The sequence below is a fragment of the Nuphar pumila genome, chromosome 2 (assembly GCF_984573655.1).
Source record: "Nuphar pumila chromosome 2, dmNupPumi1.hap1.1, whole genome shotgun sequence".
NCBI classification, from domain to species: domain Eukaryota; kingdom Viridiplantae; phylum Streptophyta; class Magnoliopsida; order Nymphaeales; family Nymphaeaceae; genus Nuphar; species Nuphar pumila.
The window spans coordinates 68,947,776-68,964,275 of record NC_143250.1 but is presented as its reverse complement, the minus strand read 5'-3'; the positions used below and the strand labels follow the sequence as shown (position 1 = coordinate 68,964,275).

Here is a 16,500-nt window from a genome sequence, read left to right as displayed (position 1 = left end):
AGTTAATGTGTTTCATATTTAATTTATTTAAGCAATGTCTACTAACTTTCTGAAAATATTTGTAGGCTTCGAATCGCTTCGCAACTACGGTGGAAGAAAATGATGCAAGGAAGGTGTGGCAGAAGGTGGCTGCCAATCGATTTGCAGACATGATGCACACTATGAAGACTGCATCAAAAAAAGCATCTGGCGTAGTAGATGATCCATTACTGTGGAAGGGGCATGGTCATATTACTATCAGGAGAGATTACTTGGATGAAATGTGTGATAAGTGGGCGGGAGATGCATTTAGAAATCGCTCTGCGAAGGCTGCACAAAATCGATCGAAGATGCCCGAAGCCCATCTACACACAGGTGGATCTAGGACATTTGGAAGCCACCTGAAGAAAATGATAACTCATTAATATATAATATTAATTTTATAAGTATTGTTGCAAACTTGTGTACTAAATCTTTTGTTATTTAACTTCGCAGGAAGCAGAAAAAGGAGGCAGTGTACCATATAAGGATGTGTTTGTTGAAACACATAAACGGAAGACCACGGGAGTCTTCGTATCAGAGAAGGCGAGAACGACAACGGTATGTATTAATTCTATTAATAATCATTGCAATATATATGCAAGCTATCATAATGTTATCATTAATTATTAATGAATACTTTAAACATTATTTTGTAGGAGGCATATGAGCAACAGATGGTAGAGCGATATGGCCATGACACTACTCAGCATCCATCATTTGATCCTACAGCATGGGTGACTGCAGCAGGTGAACCCAAAAAAGGTCGTGTGTTCGGGTTTGGGAGTAATATGAACACTTCACCAGTTATTGGTTCTTCCAGTTACGGCTCACCGACTTCTTGCGCCGACATAAGCTCCAAGCAGCTGACTATTATTTCCGGTGATGATGTATGCCAGATCGTTAATAAATTACTGAATAACTACTTCCAATACACTGTCGCCCCCTTTCTCCGAAATGAGATCAAGGCCGCTGTTCTGGAAAGGGGATCTTCGATTCCAGGTCCCTCTCAGGTATAATCACATATTCAGTTTTTTGTCTGCCTTAGAACACATATGAGCATAATCGAATCACATATATAACTTTTTAACTGCCTATGAACACATATGAGCATGTTATAATCACATATTCAATTTTTTGATTGCCTTAGAGCACATATGAGCATACTATAATAACATATAGACTTTTTTTTATTGCCTTAGAACACATATGAGCATGCTATAATCACATATAAAGTTTTTTTGCCTGCCTAAGAACACATATGAGCATATTATAATCACATATTCAGTTTTTTGACTGCCTTAGCACACATATGAGCATGCTATAATAACATATAGAGTTTTTTTATTGCCTTAGAGCACATATGAGCATGCTATAATCACATATAAAGTTTTTTTGCCTGCCTTAGAACACATTTGAGCATAATCGAATCACATATATAACTTTTTGCCTGCCTTAGAGCACATATGAGCATGCTATAACAACATATAGAGTTTTTTTATTGCCTTAGACCACATATGAGCATGCTATAATAACATATAGAGTTTTTTTATTGCCTTAGACCACATATGAGCATGCTATAATCACATATAAATTTTTTTGCCTGCCTTAGAGCACATATGAGCATGTTATAATTACATATTCAGTTTTTTGACTGCGTAAGAACACATATGAGCATGTTATAATTACATATTTAGTTTTTTGACTGCCTAAGAACACATATGAGCATGATAGAATTACATATAAAGTTTTTTTTACTGCATTAGAACACATATGAGCATGCTATAATCACATATTTAGTTTTTTGACTGCCTAAGAACACATATGAGCATGTTATAATCACATATTCAGTTTTTTGACTGCCTTAGCACACATATGAGCATGATAGAATCACATATAGAGTTTTTTTATTGCCTTAGAGCACATATGAGCATGCTATAATAACATATAGAGTTTTTTATTGCCTTAGAGCACATATGAGCATGCTATAATCACATATAAAGTTTTTTTGTCTGCCTTAGAGCACATATGAGCATGCTATAATCACATATTCAGTTTTTTGACTGCCTAAGAACACATATGAGCATGTTATAATCACATATTCAGTTTTTTGACTACCTTAAAACACATATGAGCATGCACAAATCACATATAGAGTTTTTTTACTGTCTTAGAACATATATCATTTATGATAGAATCACATATAATTTTTTTTGCTTTGCCTGCCTTAGAGCACATATGAGCATGCTATAATCACATATTCAATTTTTTGACTGCCTTAGCACACATACGAGCATGATCGAATCACATATATAGTTTTTTGTCTGCCTTAAAGCACATCTGAGCATGGTAGAATCACATATAGAGTTTTTCTAGCTGCCTTAGAACACATATGAACATGCTATAATCACATATTCAATTTTTTGACTGCCTTAGCACACATATGAGCATGATAGAATCACATATATATATATAACTTTTTGTCTGCCTTAGAGCATATATGAGCATGATAGAATCACATATAGAGTTTTTTTATTGCCTTAGATCACACATGAGCACATGATAGAATCATATATAGTGTGTAATTTATTTCATTATATTTTGTTTATCAATACTGACTGTTCTTTTCTTGTGTAGGCTGCTAGCGATAATCAGCATAGTGGAGCTGAAGGGACAGATAAAGACAATGAACAAGAAGACGCACAAAATCTTGGCGATGATTAGAGAACTGTGTTGAAGAAGTTTTATTTTTTTATGTTTCCTAATTGTAATTGTTGAATTGTAAATAATTAAACTTATTAATTTTAAGGTGGAACGATTAATTGTTGTAGATTCTTGTTATATGAAATTTTTTGTGTGGTTTGTTTTTTATTTACAGGAAATATAAATTGTACAGAAAATATAAATTGTACAGTTCTCGGTATTTAATTTTCAAATAATTTTTTTTTAATTTTTTTCGTGTTTGCGATGGATTAGCGACAGAACCAGCCGTCGCTATTCATATAAATCTAGCGACGGAAGTAAATCCGTTGCCAAGCCGTGGTCGCCGTTTAGTCCCGGCGGATTGGCGACGGAATATAGCGCTCGTTAGTCCGTCGCAATTAGCGACGGACCTGGCGACAGAATAATTCCGTCGCCAGTTAGCGTCGAAATATTCGCAACGTAAGCATACCGTCGCCTCGTTGTCGCTAACATGTGTAGCGACGGAATGTGGTCGTCGCTAATCTATTGCTTTGTTGTAGTGAGAGACTGAGTCTTAAATAATCATCTTCGGGGCACTTAAGTCTTTACAATCACTCCTTTTCTACAATCATTATTTTTTTTTTGCACCAATGGAGGAGAGGGTAATTAAGTCCTTGTAATCGCATCAAACTCCAATGCTAATTAATGCTGACAAACATGGGGATACGAGATGCACATGCTTAAATACGTGGTGCTTTTTGGGACCCCCGAGCATGAGATGCCCTGTTGGGGGGGGAATATATAACCTGCTTTGAGAAAAGAGTGTAGTTTGACTTTGTGGTTGGGGAAGTCCTTATATAATGCATGTGGTTTGTTTTTGTTTTCCTGTTTCTTTTTTGTCGTCATATTTTGCATATTTTCGCTGCGACGACCTTCAAGTTGATAGGTTGACATCAAGGAGCATTTATGGGATATTATGGACCTTAGTTATCAAACCAACGCACAGTGACAAGAACGGAGTTTACATCTTTGAGATAAATGACATCACTCTCTCCAATCATTTTTGCAATTAAGTTACAGTTTGGATGAGTAACCAGATTTTACTGAAATAACCTGGTTTCATGGCTGTTTGGTGCCACCAAACCAGGTTTAATGCAAAACCTGATTTGGTAAAACTGGGTTAAATAAAACCCTTAAAATGATGGCGGTAGAGGGCGGGGACACAGGGAGATGTCCTAGCAACGCACCGGTACAGGATAATATGCTAATAACACCTGCTGTTTCTATAGAGGAATTCAGTAAATTATTTAGAATTTGTTCGCACGAAGACAAACAACAAATTTTATAATTAATTAAGATTAACGTTATGCTGTTTCCTATTGAAGAAACCATCACCCAGATTCAGGTCTCACTGGAGAGGACATGATGGAGAAAACAGAGCACAAACAACAACACTTCTTTTGGTAAGAAACAAACAAATAGAGCAACTATATATGGGCAAAGTGACTTGATGTGTTGGTGAGTTCTCTCTTTTCTTTGAGGGGAGATCCTAATAAAGAAACTCCTGGGCTTGATGTGTTGCAATATGAAGAAGAGTTGTAAGAAAAATGAGGTATCTGGCAGCTATCCAAGTTTCCATGTTAAAAGAAAAGTTTCCTCTTCTTTTCCACCATAAAAAGGTGGGGTCATCTAAAGAAAGTCAAAACTCCAAAGAGTTTAATGGAAAAAAACCTATAATAAGTCTGTTAATAAAAATCCAGCTCTAATGTAAAACAATAATATTAGGCTTGGGTCTTGGATTTTTGTTGGGGATTATCTCTTGAGAATTATTATTATTATTTTTATATTCTATGGATTAGATTTCTTTTGGGAAGACCATTGTAAATTGTTATTTTGATCAATGAACTGGTAAGGGTTTGCCTAACCCCAACTTGCTTATAAAAAAAAAACATAATCATTTAAAAATAACCTTTTCTCTTTATGCATTTAAATTAATTTTTTAGAATAATAAAAATAACTAAATTGCCTTGTGACTATGTAAGAGCAGCTTAGTCGCTGATTAAGCTCCCAAGTCGATGCCTAATAGGTAGAATTGATATTTTTAGAAGTACCCACTGAAGAATTGCAAAGCCTGAGTATTTTACTTACGTCTAAGCTAACTAGATGGATTAATTAGTCAGCGGTTCTGACTATATACATTGAAAATTAGCACTATGCATCTAAGTAACACCTACTCAACAAATTTACACTTGGATAGCAATATGTTAGCACCTAGATTAGCTTTGTTTAATGTGCTGAATATGACAAATATGGAGTGACATGCTCTTTGATTTGGGTAAGTTACCCTATTAACATTGTGATCTCTAGTACATTTTGGGCACCCGACTCTTGTGTTTGATTGCTTGGATCCAAGGGCGTTTGCCTCCATGGATGAACCCAACCAGGTCAACTGCGCTTCCGGGATGCAAGAGAGAGGATGGGGGTCCGACTCTTGCATCCCATTTTCCATTTTTGGGCCTAGACGTAAGAGCCCCATGCACATTTGATGCATGCATGCAGCTCATGAGGCCCACCATTACAGGAGTCACAAAAACCATACCCGGATCCATTTATTAATGGACCCTTTGAGTCTGATCTGTATTCGAATCGGACCCCCTTAATTCTTTATCACCAAATCCTGTCCCTGTAGAGTTTGGTATGGGTCGGGTCTGGGACAAACCCGACCCATTGACACCCCTTCCTTCTGACTGTCCAAACAAAGCTTAAATATCTCCAGCCTAGCAATCATACTGGACAAACTTTTCTATTCATATAATCCATTCAGTTCACGCAAAGAGCCACCAGATATTTACTGAAAACAAAGCATTCCAACCCGTTGTCCATTTTATCTTTTGGACATCAACTATTCATTTGTTCTTAAGGAAACACATATTCGGCTTCATCATGCCATACGAGACTGAAATGCCAGGACTGCAAGTGGGGAAGTCAAGGCAAGGTCTCTCTCTCTCTCTCTCTCTCAGAACTTGAGGTTCTCCTTCAGTTTTCCATTTTCGCGTCGGCCAAGCATGACACGAAAGACCAACCGGTTTAGCACGGCATCTGGAAGTAGGCGTGCTCCGAACCATTGTATGGAGTGGGTCCAGTAAGGTATGCAGACTGACTCATTTCCTATCCAGCGCAGGCACCAGTCTGCATACTCGTCCGCCGAGGGAACGAAGAAGGAAGGGTCCATGTCCGCCGGCTTTGTAGCGACCAAGAAGGGAGCCTAAAACCACAAAGTAACCAAATCAGAATATTGTCATCAGTAGCATGCCTTTTCATTTCTTTTTGGTGAGGAGCCCTCATCCAGCACCAGGCCAGTTAATGGGCCTGCCTCCCAGGGTGGGGACCATCACAACCAGCCCTGCGTGGCACACCTATGAACACACCCGTGCACCAGTGGGGTTTGATCTGGTGCATTCATTTCTGCCTTCACAACAACCCTGCTGACGGATCCCCTTTTTGAAATACTTTAAAAATCGTATGTGGGTCCAATCCCTTTAATTAGGGTGGCTAGAAATGAGTTTGTTCAGACTCTTAAAATAGGTGAGCAACCTGAACATGAAAAATGTAAACTTAATCTGGCATATATAGGAGGGTGGATCAGGTGCAATCACATTTCACACTTTGAGTGTGCTGCTGCACCTGACTACTCTCCATCATCCATGGAGTACAGCCTGTCAGCTGCAGGGCGCAACAGAAGATGGAGGGCAGATATAAGGTGACAAAAGTGTGCAATGTGATGTCACCTGATCTGCTGCCCTTGTATAGGCCAATAAGAAACATATTTTAAATATACTTTTATCCCCGTGCAGGGATGAAGGTTAAAATCTATCCCAGTGCGGGGATGGAGGTGGGGATGAACATAAGCTTTTTCCCGCCCCACCCCGTCCCGTCCCAATCCTTTAAGGGATGACTATAGACTAAGGGGAAACGGAACCCCACCCCCCGTTTGGACCGGGGATGGAGGACATGAAACAGGGATGGAGGTGGGGGTGGAGGTTAAAATCCATCCCCGTGCGGGAATGGAGGCGGGGATGAAGGTTCGGATTTTGAAACAGGCAGGGGTGGAGACCTTGTCCCTAGCCCCCGCCCCGGTCTACTGCCATCCTTACGGATGGGTGCAAAAAAGTAAAGTAATCAATGCCACATGGATACATACGCCCGGTCACCCAGCTGGCAATGAGCCTGGGAAGAAGGTGCTGACCCACTTCTTCCCAGATTTGACTCCCACTGGTTGTGCGGTTGCCTTTAATTGGTGGGCTTCATATGAGCTTGGGCGTCAGTGACCCCATCCGGGGTTTACCTAGCAGAGAGGCGAGCCCATTAAAAGGACCCAATTGTCGATGAGGGTTCACGTATGATTTTTATTGACAGAAGGCACAAATTTTTAAAAATTCAATATATAAAACATATTTTGAAGTATCTTTGTATGTATAATAAAATTACAGATCAAATAAAATCTATGCGGCTTTGGATTACTGTTACGCATGTCATGCTACTTTAGATTGTATATCAGCCTACAGTAAAAAGTCATACACAAAGGTAAGTTTGGTCGTGTTTTTGAAAAGTAAAAATACTGTAGATTCACTTTTAAATCTCATGAGATCAAACGATTTTAAATCTCACTTTTGAGGTTAGGATAAAGACTTTGAATACATGAATGATTTTTATTGAAAGTATGACAGAAGGCAAAAAAAATTAAAAATTCAATATATAAAACATATTTTGATGTATCTTTGTATGTATAATAAAATTACAGATCATTTAAAATCTATGCGGTTTTGGATAACTGTTATGGCATGTCATGTTACTTTAAATTGTATATCAGCCTACAGTAAAAAGCCATACACAAAGGTAAGTTTGGTTGTTTTTGAAAAGTGAAAATACTCTTCAGATTCACTTTCAAAATCTCATGATTCTAAATCTCTCACTTTTGGGGTTCCGATACAGACTTTGAACGCATTCATGATTTTTATTGAAAGTATGACAGAAGGCACAAATTTTTAAAATTTCAATATATAAAACATATTTTGATGTATCTTTGTATGTATAATAAAATTACAGATCGTTTAAAATCTATGCGGTTTTGAATAACTGTTATGGAAAATCATGTTACTTTAAATTGTATATCAGCCTACAGTAAAAAGCCATACAAAGTGTTAATCCTTTGCTGAAAGGCCGAAGCTGGGTGTACTTATTGGTGGGAAAGAGGGACCTAGGTTTTACTACAGTGAAAAGTGTGCAGCCCTGTTTTTTTCTATACACTCAACTTCAAATGTTATTACTTCAAGCATTGAAACTTTTGTTTTGATAAGCAAGCTGGGGTTAGGCAGACCCCTACCAGATCTCACTTAAGCCCCACGTGTTAGAGGAATTCAAACTTGGGCCTTCAGCTTGGCAAAGGACCCGGCTTACCACATGCATGAGATACCACTTCGGGTGGTGGATGATCAATTATTGGTCTTATATTGCTCATCATAAAAAACAAAATACATACGAATGGGGCGCTACTTTGTTTGGTAACAGCTGTTAGTGTACGTCACCATGGTTGGGACGTTGCAAGTTCAAAGCCCAATGGTATGTTGTATAACTGGTGGGGGGTCTGCCTAACCCCAGCTTGCCTATAAAAACAAAATACACATCCGAAACTATGATAGTTTCAACTTACCTGACACTGTACATCAATGCCAAACTGTTTGTATTCGACGTGGAGGCTTCTCGAGAAATGATCGATGTATCTGAAAGAAAAATTAAACATTCTAAGTATATACCAGGGTTACCAGAAACTCAGCTTACATGTGGGAAAATCGTTTCCTATAGTAAACTGTTTCTCAAACCACAAGCCTAGAGTTTCCAAAACTTGTGGGAAACTTTATAAATGCATGGAAAACCCGTATCCCATCGATTGAGAAACCCGTTTTCATAGCTGGACCCTCTAGGACTGTTCCCTAGTTTGTGGGGGTATGTCGCCAAGACTTCATGAGTGACCTGCGTCCGACATGCAGAGTTCAAATAGTTTTTGGAAGAAAGGGCAAGGCCTTTTTAAGTTTTTAATCAATAAAAACTATTTTTTAATCAATAAAAACTATTTTTTTAATTTTCAATATAAAAGTTACATTTTTATAAAGTGTTAACAATATTAAAATAGTAATTTATGTTTTAGGGTCTTGCAATGTTATTAAAATCAGTTCACTAGACCAAACGGTTTCTTAAAAAGAACCTAAGAATCAAATCAAATAGAATCGTTTGTGAATCTACAACTTTGTACCATTAAACAATAAAAAATGTTAAACAATTCTTTTGTCACCCCTTAAAAATATGAAATAAGGCCTTGTTTAGAAACTGCCAGTGGGTGGTAGCTAAGGATACAGTTACTAAATCCACAAAATTTGTGGTTTTAACAAATCCACATGGTTGTTTGAGATAGTGGAACTATTAATTATTCTCAATAATGAATTATCGCAATCCGTTAGGTATTCTAGATAACTCGATAATGAGTTATCAAAAATCCTCACCATTATCACATGTCATTTGATAACCACCTACCTACATATGTGGTAGTGGTTAACGGATTGTGTTATCCGTTATCTACTGATAACAATAACAATTTTCTTTTTCACGTAATTGTACATAAGATGTATCTTGTAACCTGTATAAAATATACTTGAAGTGTGAGACAATATAGATCAATAAAAAGTAACTCGTGTGGGGCCATCAAGGTCATTCAAGACCTCCAACAACAAAAAAAGGCTCATTCAATTTCTGATGGGCCTTAATGACAATTTTAGTGCCATCCATAGTCAGTTGCTCCTCATGATACCTTTACTAAGTATATCCAAGGCATATTCATTGATTATCCAAGAAGAATGACAGTGCGACCTTCGCCTCATGCCATCTCATGAACCAGCTCCCGCGACAATCATCGAGGCAATATGCATGTCAAGGCCGACGCATCAAAGATAGGACAAACGCATCTAAGACCAAAATGTGAACATTGTGGGTGTCTTAGACACATCAAGCCAAAGTGCTGTTATATTCATGGTTTTCCTAACCGACCAAGGGGTTCTCCTAATGCTCGATTCACCAGCCAGGCTAATGCATGTGCTTTTACTACCGAATCCAAAAAACCAACTTTCAGTTCTCCTCTTCCTAAACTTACCCAAGAATAATATGATAAGATTATGGCCATTGTCAACCTAGGTAACCCAAATAGTCTACCTATGTCCAACCTTGTAGGTAATATACCCAAATCATCATTTTGTCTATTTGCATCTCAGGGATGGATTATAGATTAGGGGCTACAAACCATATCACAAATTTCATATCCAACCTTTCCTCTCTAGTGTCAATTTTCTTCTCACCCATCAGTCTCCCTGATGAGACATCTGCCCCTGTCACTCATATTGGTAGTGTCATATTGACTCCCACCATCACTTTACACAATGTTCTATATGTTCCTCATTTCAAATTCAATCTTATTTATGTTAGTAAATTAATTCATGATTTGAAATGTGACATTGTGTTTAAAGAACATCATTGAGTTTTTCAGGACCCATACTCAAAGATGACAATTGGAACAGATAGGTTGCAAGAAAACCTTAACATTCTTGAGGGTGGCAGTAACCACGCCTTGACTGCTTCATCTCCTTCTATTTGGTACTTTTGACTTAGACATTTATCTAATTTTTGTTTTCAAGTTATTATTAATTCTAATAAAGTTAAAGATACGATTTCTCATGAATATTGTCTCATTTGTCATAAATCTAAACAAACCAGGCTATCATTTTCTCATGGGACCATATCCTCTTCCAAACCTTTTGAGTTATTGCATTGCGACATATATGATGCATATCAAACTCCCTCTATGTCAGGGGATCATTTTTTCTTGACCATAGTAGATGACTACAACTGATGCACATGGGTCTATCTCATGAGGTATAAGTCTGAGATATTCAATGTTATCAAAGATTTTCTCTCGTTAATTCACAATCAATTTTAAACCAATGTTTTAAGCATTTGATCTGATAATGAAACCGAATTCTTTTCAAATGACATGGAAACTTTTCTTCAAGAAAATGAAATCAATCATCAGTATAATTGCATCACAACACTGCAACAAGACAATGTTGTTGAATGCAAACATCGAGATTTGTTGAATGTCTCCCGGGCTCTTCATTTTCAATCCAATTTACCACTCAAGTTTTGGAGGAAAAGTGTTCTCACTACTACATACCTTATTAATCGCTTTCCCTCAAAACCCTTGATGGGTAAAACCTCCTATGAGATGTTATACAATAAAATGCCCAATTATGTTGATTTATGCATATTTGGTTATTTATGTTATGCTTTCAACATCAACCATACCCACAAATTTGACACATGTGCCAAACAATGCATCTTTGTAGGATATCCATATGGCCAAGTTGGTTATAAAGTTTATGATCTTGAATCTCAAAAGATTTTTGTTAGTAGAGATATTAAATTTTATAAAAAATATTTTTCCTTTTCAAGATCAAGACACCCTACTCTTGATGCCAATAATGTCATCTCCATACCCATTTTTGAAACCCATGAATCTTATCCACAGCCTCACAACGTAGAGCCTTCATGCACCCTCCCAATTGCCCCCACATTGTCCTCTATTTCACACGACCCACTCATTCTGCTCGACACCCACATCACCCCCGAGATGCCTCCTGTTCGCCGATCTGATTGTCCTTTCCAACCACCTTCTTACCTCAAGGATTTCAAGTGTTACTCTGTAGCCCCTGTACTCTAATCGGATGCTTCATGTGACATGCCTCCAAGTACTCATCATCCTCTCCACCATTACATTGAATATCAACATTTTTCTTCTTTTCATTGAACCTTCTTAGCCGCCATCACTCAAGCTTTTGAGCCAAAGACTTTTTCTCAGGCTATAAAATACCAACATTAGCGTGATACTATGGCTGCTGAAATCCGAGCACTTGAGGCTAACCACACTTAAACGGTGATGACTTTACCTGAAGGTAAGCATCTTGTCGATTGCAAATAGGTCTATAAAGTTAAATTTCGATCTGATGGTTCTATTGAATGCTATAAAGCCAGCTTGGTTGTTAAATGATACACTCAAATCGAAGGTCTCAATTATAATGAGACATTTGCTCCAGTTGCCAAGATGGTCACCCTCCCTTGCCTTCTTGCCATTGCTTCTATTCATCGTTGGCATCTTTTTCAAATTAATGTCAACAATGCATTCCTTTATGGTGATCTTGATGAGGAGGTGTACATGCAGCTTCTTCTCAGATTCTCTCATGTGGCGCATCTAGTTTACTGTCTACATAAGTCCCTTTATGGTCTCAAACAATCCTTGTGGAACTAGTTTGCAAAGCTTTTCTCTTATTTAAAGAAAATTGGTTTCATTCAATCCAAGGCCGACTACTCTTTATTTTCTAAAACTCAGTCTGCTTATTATTTGTTCATCTTGGTGTACGTAGATGACATCATCATAATAGGTGATAATCTTGATCAGATTTGTGCCCTTAAACAAAATTTTCATCAACGATTTTGCCTTAAAGATCTTGGCATTCTCAAATACTTTTTGGGCATTGAAATGGCTCGCTCCAAACAAGGAATTTTTTTTCCAATGCAAGTACACATTAGATATCTTGGAAAACATGGGATATCTAGGTTCAAAGCCATGCTCATTTCCAATGGAGCAACATTCCAAGTTCAATGCTACGGATGGTTCCCTTTTGGAAGACTCGAGCCTTTTTCGATGGTTGATTGATCGATTAATTTACGTCACTGTCACGCGCCCCGACATCTCATACGTTGTTCACCTTTTAAGTTAATTCTTCAGCCAACCATGCACTCCTCACATGGATGCGACTCTCCGCATCTTGTGCTATCTTAAAGTTATCCTGGGCCAAGGGATTTTAATGAATGCATCCAGTCAGTGTTCTCGACTATTCAGATTCTGATTGCTTCTTGCCCATTCACTCGCAGATCTACCTCCGGATATTTCATAATGATCGGCTTGAGTACGATTTCCTAGAAATCCAAGAAACAATCCACTGTATCTCTCTCTTCTTTAGAGGTTGAGTATTGTTTCGTGGCATTAGCCACTTGTGGGCTTATTTGGGTCAAATCTTTATTGAGCGACTTTGAGATTTCTCACCTCCAGCCCATGACTCTATTTTGTGATAATCAAACTGCCCTCCTGCATATTGCTGCTAACCCTGTCTACCATGAATGCACCAAACACATCGAAGTTAATTGTCACTTTATTTGGGAAAAAATTCAAAATGGGCTGATCAGCACTCAGTTTGTTCCTACCCACTTACAGTGCACTGGCATTTTCACCAAAGCTTTGGCCAGTGCACAATTATCTCTTTTGAAGTCCAAGTTGGGCATGCTCGATCCCCATGCTCCAACTTGATGGGGGCGTATTAGTTATTCTCGGTAACTCGATAATGAGTTATCGAGAATCCTCAGCATTATCACATGTCATTTGATAACCACCTGCTACATACGTGGTAGTTAAAGGATTGTGTTATCCGTTATCTAATGATAACGATAACCATTCTCTTTTTAGTGTAACTGTACATAAGATATCTTGTAACCTGTATAAAATATAATTTAAAGTGTGAGACAATATAGATCAATAAAAAGTAATCGTTCACCACGTCCCTTTTATCAGGAACGGTTCAGATGAAAATGTAACACTTCCACTTGTGTAGCTGTTTGGAATGAAGCTGCTGAAATTAGTACCGGGAGAGCATTGGGAAGGTCGTCGGAGTAGGCATTGGTGCGGGAATTCTGGCGTAATCTTTGGTGACTACCACCTCATTTAGGTAGGAATTGAAATGTAAGACCCAGTGGTGTAGCTAGGATTCATGTGAGAGGAGGGCAAACAGGGGTGTAGGAAAAAAAAAACTAGTTTGATAGTCAGGGGTTCGGGCGCAGCACCCCCAAATTTTTTTTTTTGAGATAAAATAAAAAATGGCTACAATTATTAATAAAAATCTATTTCATATGGACAAATCAAACTATTTGCTGCAGTCAGGGCTGGGCTTTAAAAAAAAAAAAAATTAACTGTTTCGGGAGGCAGCCCCCCCTCCAGCTCCGCCTATGGTAAGACCGGAAGTGCCATACCACCCCAGTTCCATTATTTCCTACAACAACAAACGACTTTAGCACTTGGTATTTTCCATTTCCCACTCTGGCTACCTCCGACGCCTAATTTTCAAACAAGGCCTAAATGAAATCGCAGGGACAAGTCATTTTAGGTGCATGTCCTTGGTGACACGAGTAGACACGCTCGGACACACGCCGACATGTTATTTTTAATAAATTTAAATTTTAATACTTTTTGAATTTTTTCAATAAAAATGAAATTTCATTATTAAAATATCAAAATGTGTTCTTTATTGATTAACAATTTGAAAAATTGTGTCTTTTTGAACTTACGAGTAGAAATCGCGTCCACGAATCTTTGTGACAAAGCTTGAAAGGAAGGGAAGGGAAGGGTTACTTACGCTTTGGTTGCACCGTAGATGGTACCGAGGGGACAAGAAGGCAGAAGGGATCCTGCAGCTGAGCCAACGTTTACAATGGCCCCTCTCCTCTTCTTCAGCATTCCAGGAAGCACAACACGGGTGACCCTGGTTACTGCCTCCAAGTTGACGTTGATGATGCTCTCTATCTGCTCTGCATCAACCTCATGTAAGAACCTACAGTAACTAATCCCAGCATTATTGACCAAAATCCCGACATCCAAGTCACTGATCCCTTCGTCAATTCTCTTCATCCCATCACCAATCTCTCTAGAGAAATCAACCACAATGGTCCTCACTTTTACAGATGCGAATTTTCTGCATATTTCGCTCGAAACCGAGCTCAACTTTGACGGATTCCGACCCACTAGGACCAAGTTAAGGCCTTGGCGAGCCAAGCAAAAGGCCATTGCCTTACCTATACCATCAGTAGGGCCGGTCACAAGGGCCCAAGACCCATATTGCTTGAGATCCTTCATTGGCCTGAGAAATGAGGCCCAAACCCAATTTACGAAAGCTATCAAAGCTTTGCAAAGTTGAAAGAGGCCAAGAGTCGTGGGAAGAATGAGCAAGGTTTGGAAGATCATTATGGTTTCTTGGGAGGAGGATAGGATTCAGGAGACCTGTGAATGAGAAGAAAAGAGTGTATTTTGACTTTGTGGTTGGGGAAGTCCTTATATAATGCATGTGGTTTGTTTTTGTTTTCCTGTTTCTTTTTTGTCCTCATATTTTGCATCTTTTCTCTGCGACGACCTTCAAGTTGATAGGTTGACATCAAGGAGCATTTATGGGATATTATGGACCTTAGTTATCAAACCAACGCACAGTGACAAGAACGGAGTTTACATCTTTGAGATAAATGATATCACTCTCTTCAATCATTTTTGCAATTAAGTTACAGTTTGGATGAGTAACCAGATTTTACTGAAATAACCTGGTTTCATGGCTGTTTGGTGCCACCAAACCAGGTTTAATGCAAAACCTGATTTGGTAAAACTAGATTTTCTCCTTTTCTTTTTCTTTTCTTTTCTTTTTTTCTTTCCACTAAAAAATATCACATAAACTTAATTTAGACTATATTTCCCAGTTCGAATCGATACAAGAATTTGTACATTCGATTGGAGATGAAAAAAAACCGAAAGTATACGTCAGATGATCTGAATGGAAGGAGATCCTCTCCTTCTTCTTCTTCCTACTTTTTCTTCTTTCCTTTCATTTTCCTCTCTTCTCTTCTTTTTTTTTTTGGGGTTTTCTAGAGACAGGGTGACGTCCCTTCTCGAGTTTCTCACCCCTTTTGGCTTGGAGAAAGAGTTCTACACTGATAGAACTCTATCTCTAACCTCTTTTCTACTTTTTAATAAATTTATTACTTTATTATTTTTATTTTTTACTTTAGCCCTATTTGGGTTCTGCTAGAATCTCTATGTATTAGGTAGCTCGCATATCCAAAAGAAATTTCAGAGTAGATTAAATTTTAATATTTATTTAATTAATTAATTATTAAATAATAAATTTTTAAAAAGTTTAAGAGGGTATCTCACCTCTCTAGGAGTATTTTTAACTTGAAAATACACTCAATTAAACCTTTATATTGAATTTAAAACTTTAAATAGGTTGGAGTTGGATTTTGGATCTAGATCTGGATTCAAGAACCTAATCCATATCAAATATCCATATGGATCTCAAACTGGACCAGGACCTAAATAATATGGATCTTGGACTAGGTTCATATCCATATTAACTTGGGTCAAACAGATCAGATCCGCTCCAATCCAGAATCGGTCCCATCGACGCGAGTTATTTTTTAAAAAATGTGATTTTCGGGCCAACCGTAGCTCAAATTAAAAAAAAAATATCAATGTTTTTAAAATTTTGAGATGCATCTAATGATATATTACTTGATTTTTTCCTGAATTTAACTTGAATTTTGCTCAAATTTTGCTCGATTTTAAAGGTCAAAAATAAAAAGTTTTACCACATCTTAATTGGCTCATTTAGGTCTTGTCAATGAGGCCTAGGCCAAACCTAAACTCAACTGACACCACCTGAAATTGAGGATTTATCAATTTTACTATGACACAACCCAATTTTATGAAGTCTCAAAATTTAATATTATAGAAAAACACACGATATTACATCCCTACCCCCTTAAAAGAATTTTATCTACAAAATTAGAATGTACCGAATAAATATGGGTAGTGGTCACACATATCGGCCT

At 37.8% G+C, this 16,500-nt stretch overlaps 1 protein-coding gene across 1 annotated transcript; it reads right to left on the bottom strand.

The window, feature by feature from the left end:
* Nucleotides 1-5,488: 5,488 nt before the first annotated feature.
* On the bottom strand, nucleotides 5,489-14,895 carry LOC149845693 (very-long-chain 3-oxoacyl-CoA reductase 1-like). The gene is made up of 3 exons (XM_089997703.1): nucleotides 14,265-14,895; nucleotides 8,411-8,480; nucleotides 5,489-5,965 (listed from the first exon to the last, which is right to left on the bottom strand). The coding sequence occupies exons 1-3, from the start codon at nucleotides 14,867-14,869 to the stop codon at nucleotides 5,717-5,719; spliced, it is 924 nt and encodes a 307-aa protein (XP_089853829.1). The 5' UTR covers nucleotides 14,870-14,895; the 3' UTR covers nucleotides 5,489-5,716.
* Nucleotides 14,896-16,500: the final 1,605 nt, after the last annotated feature.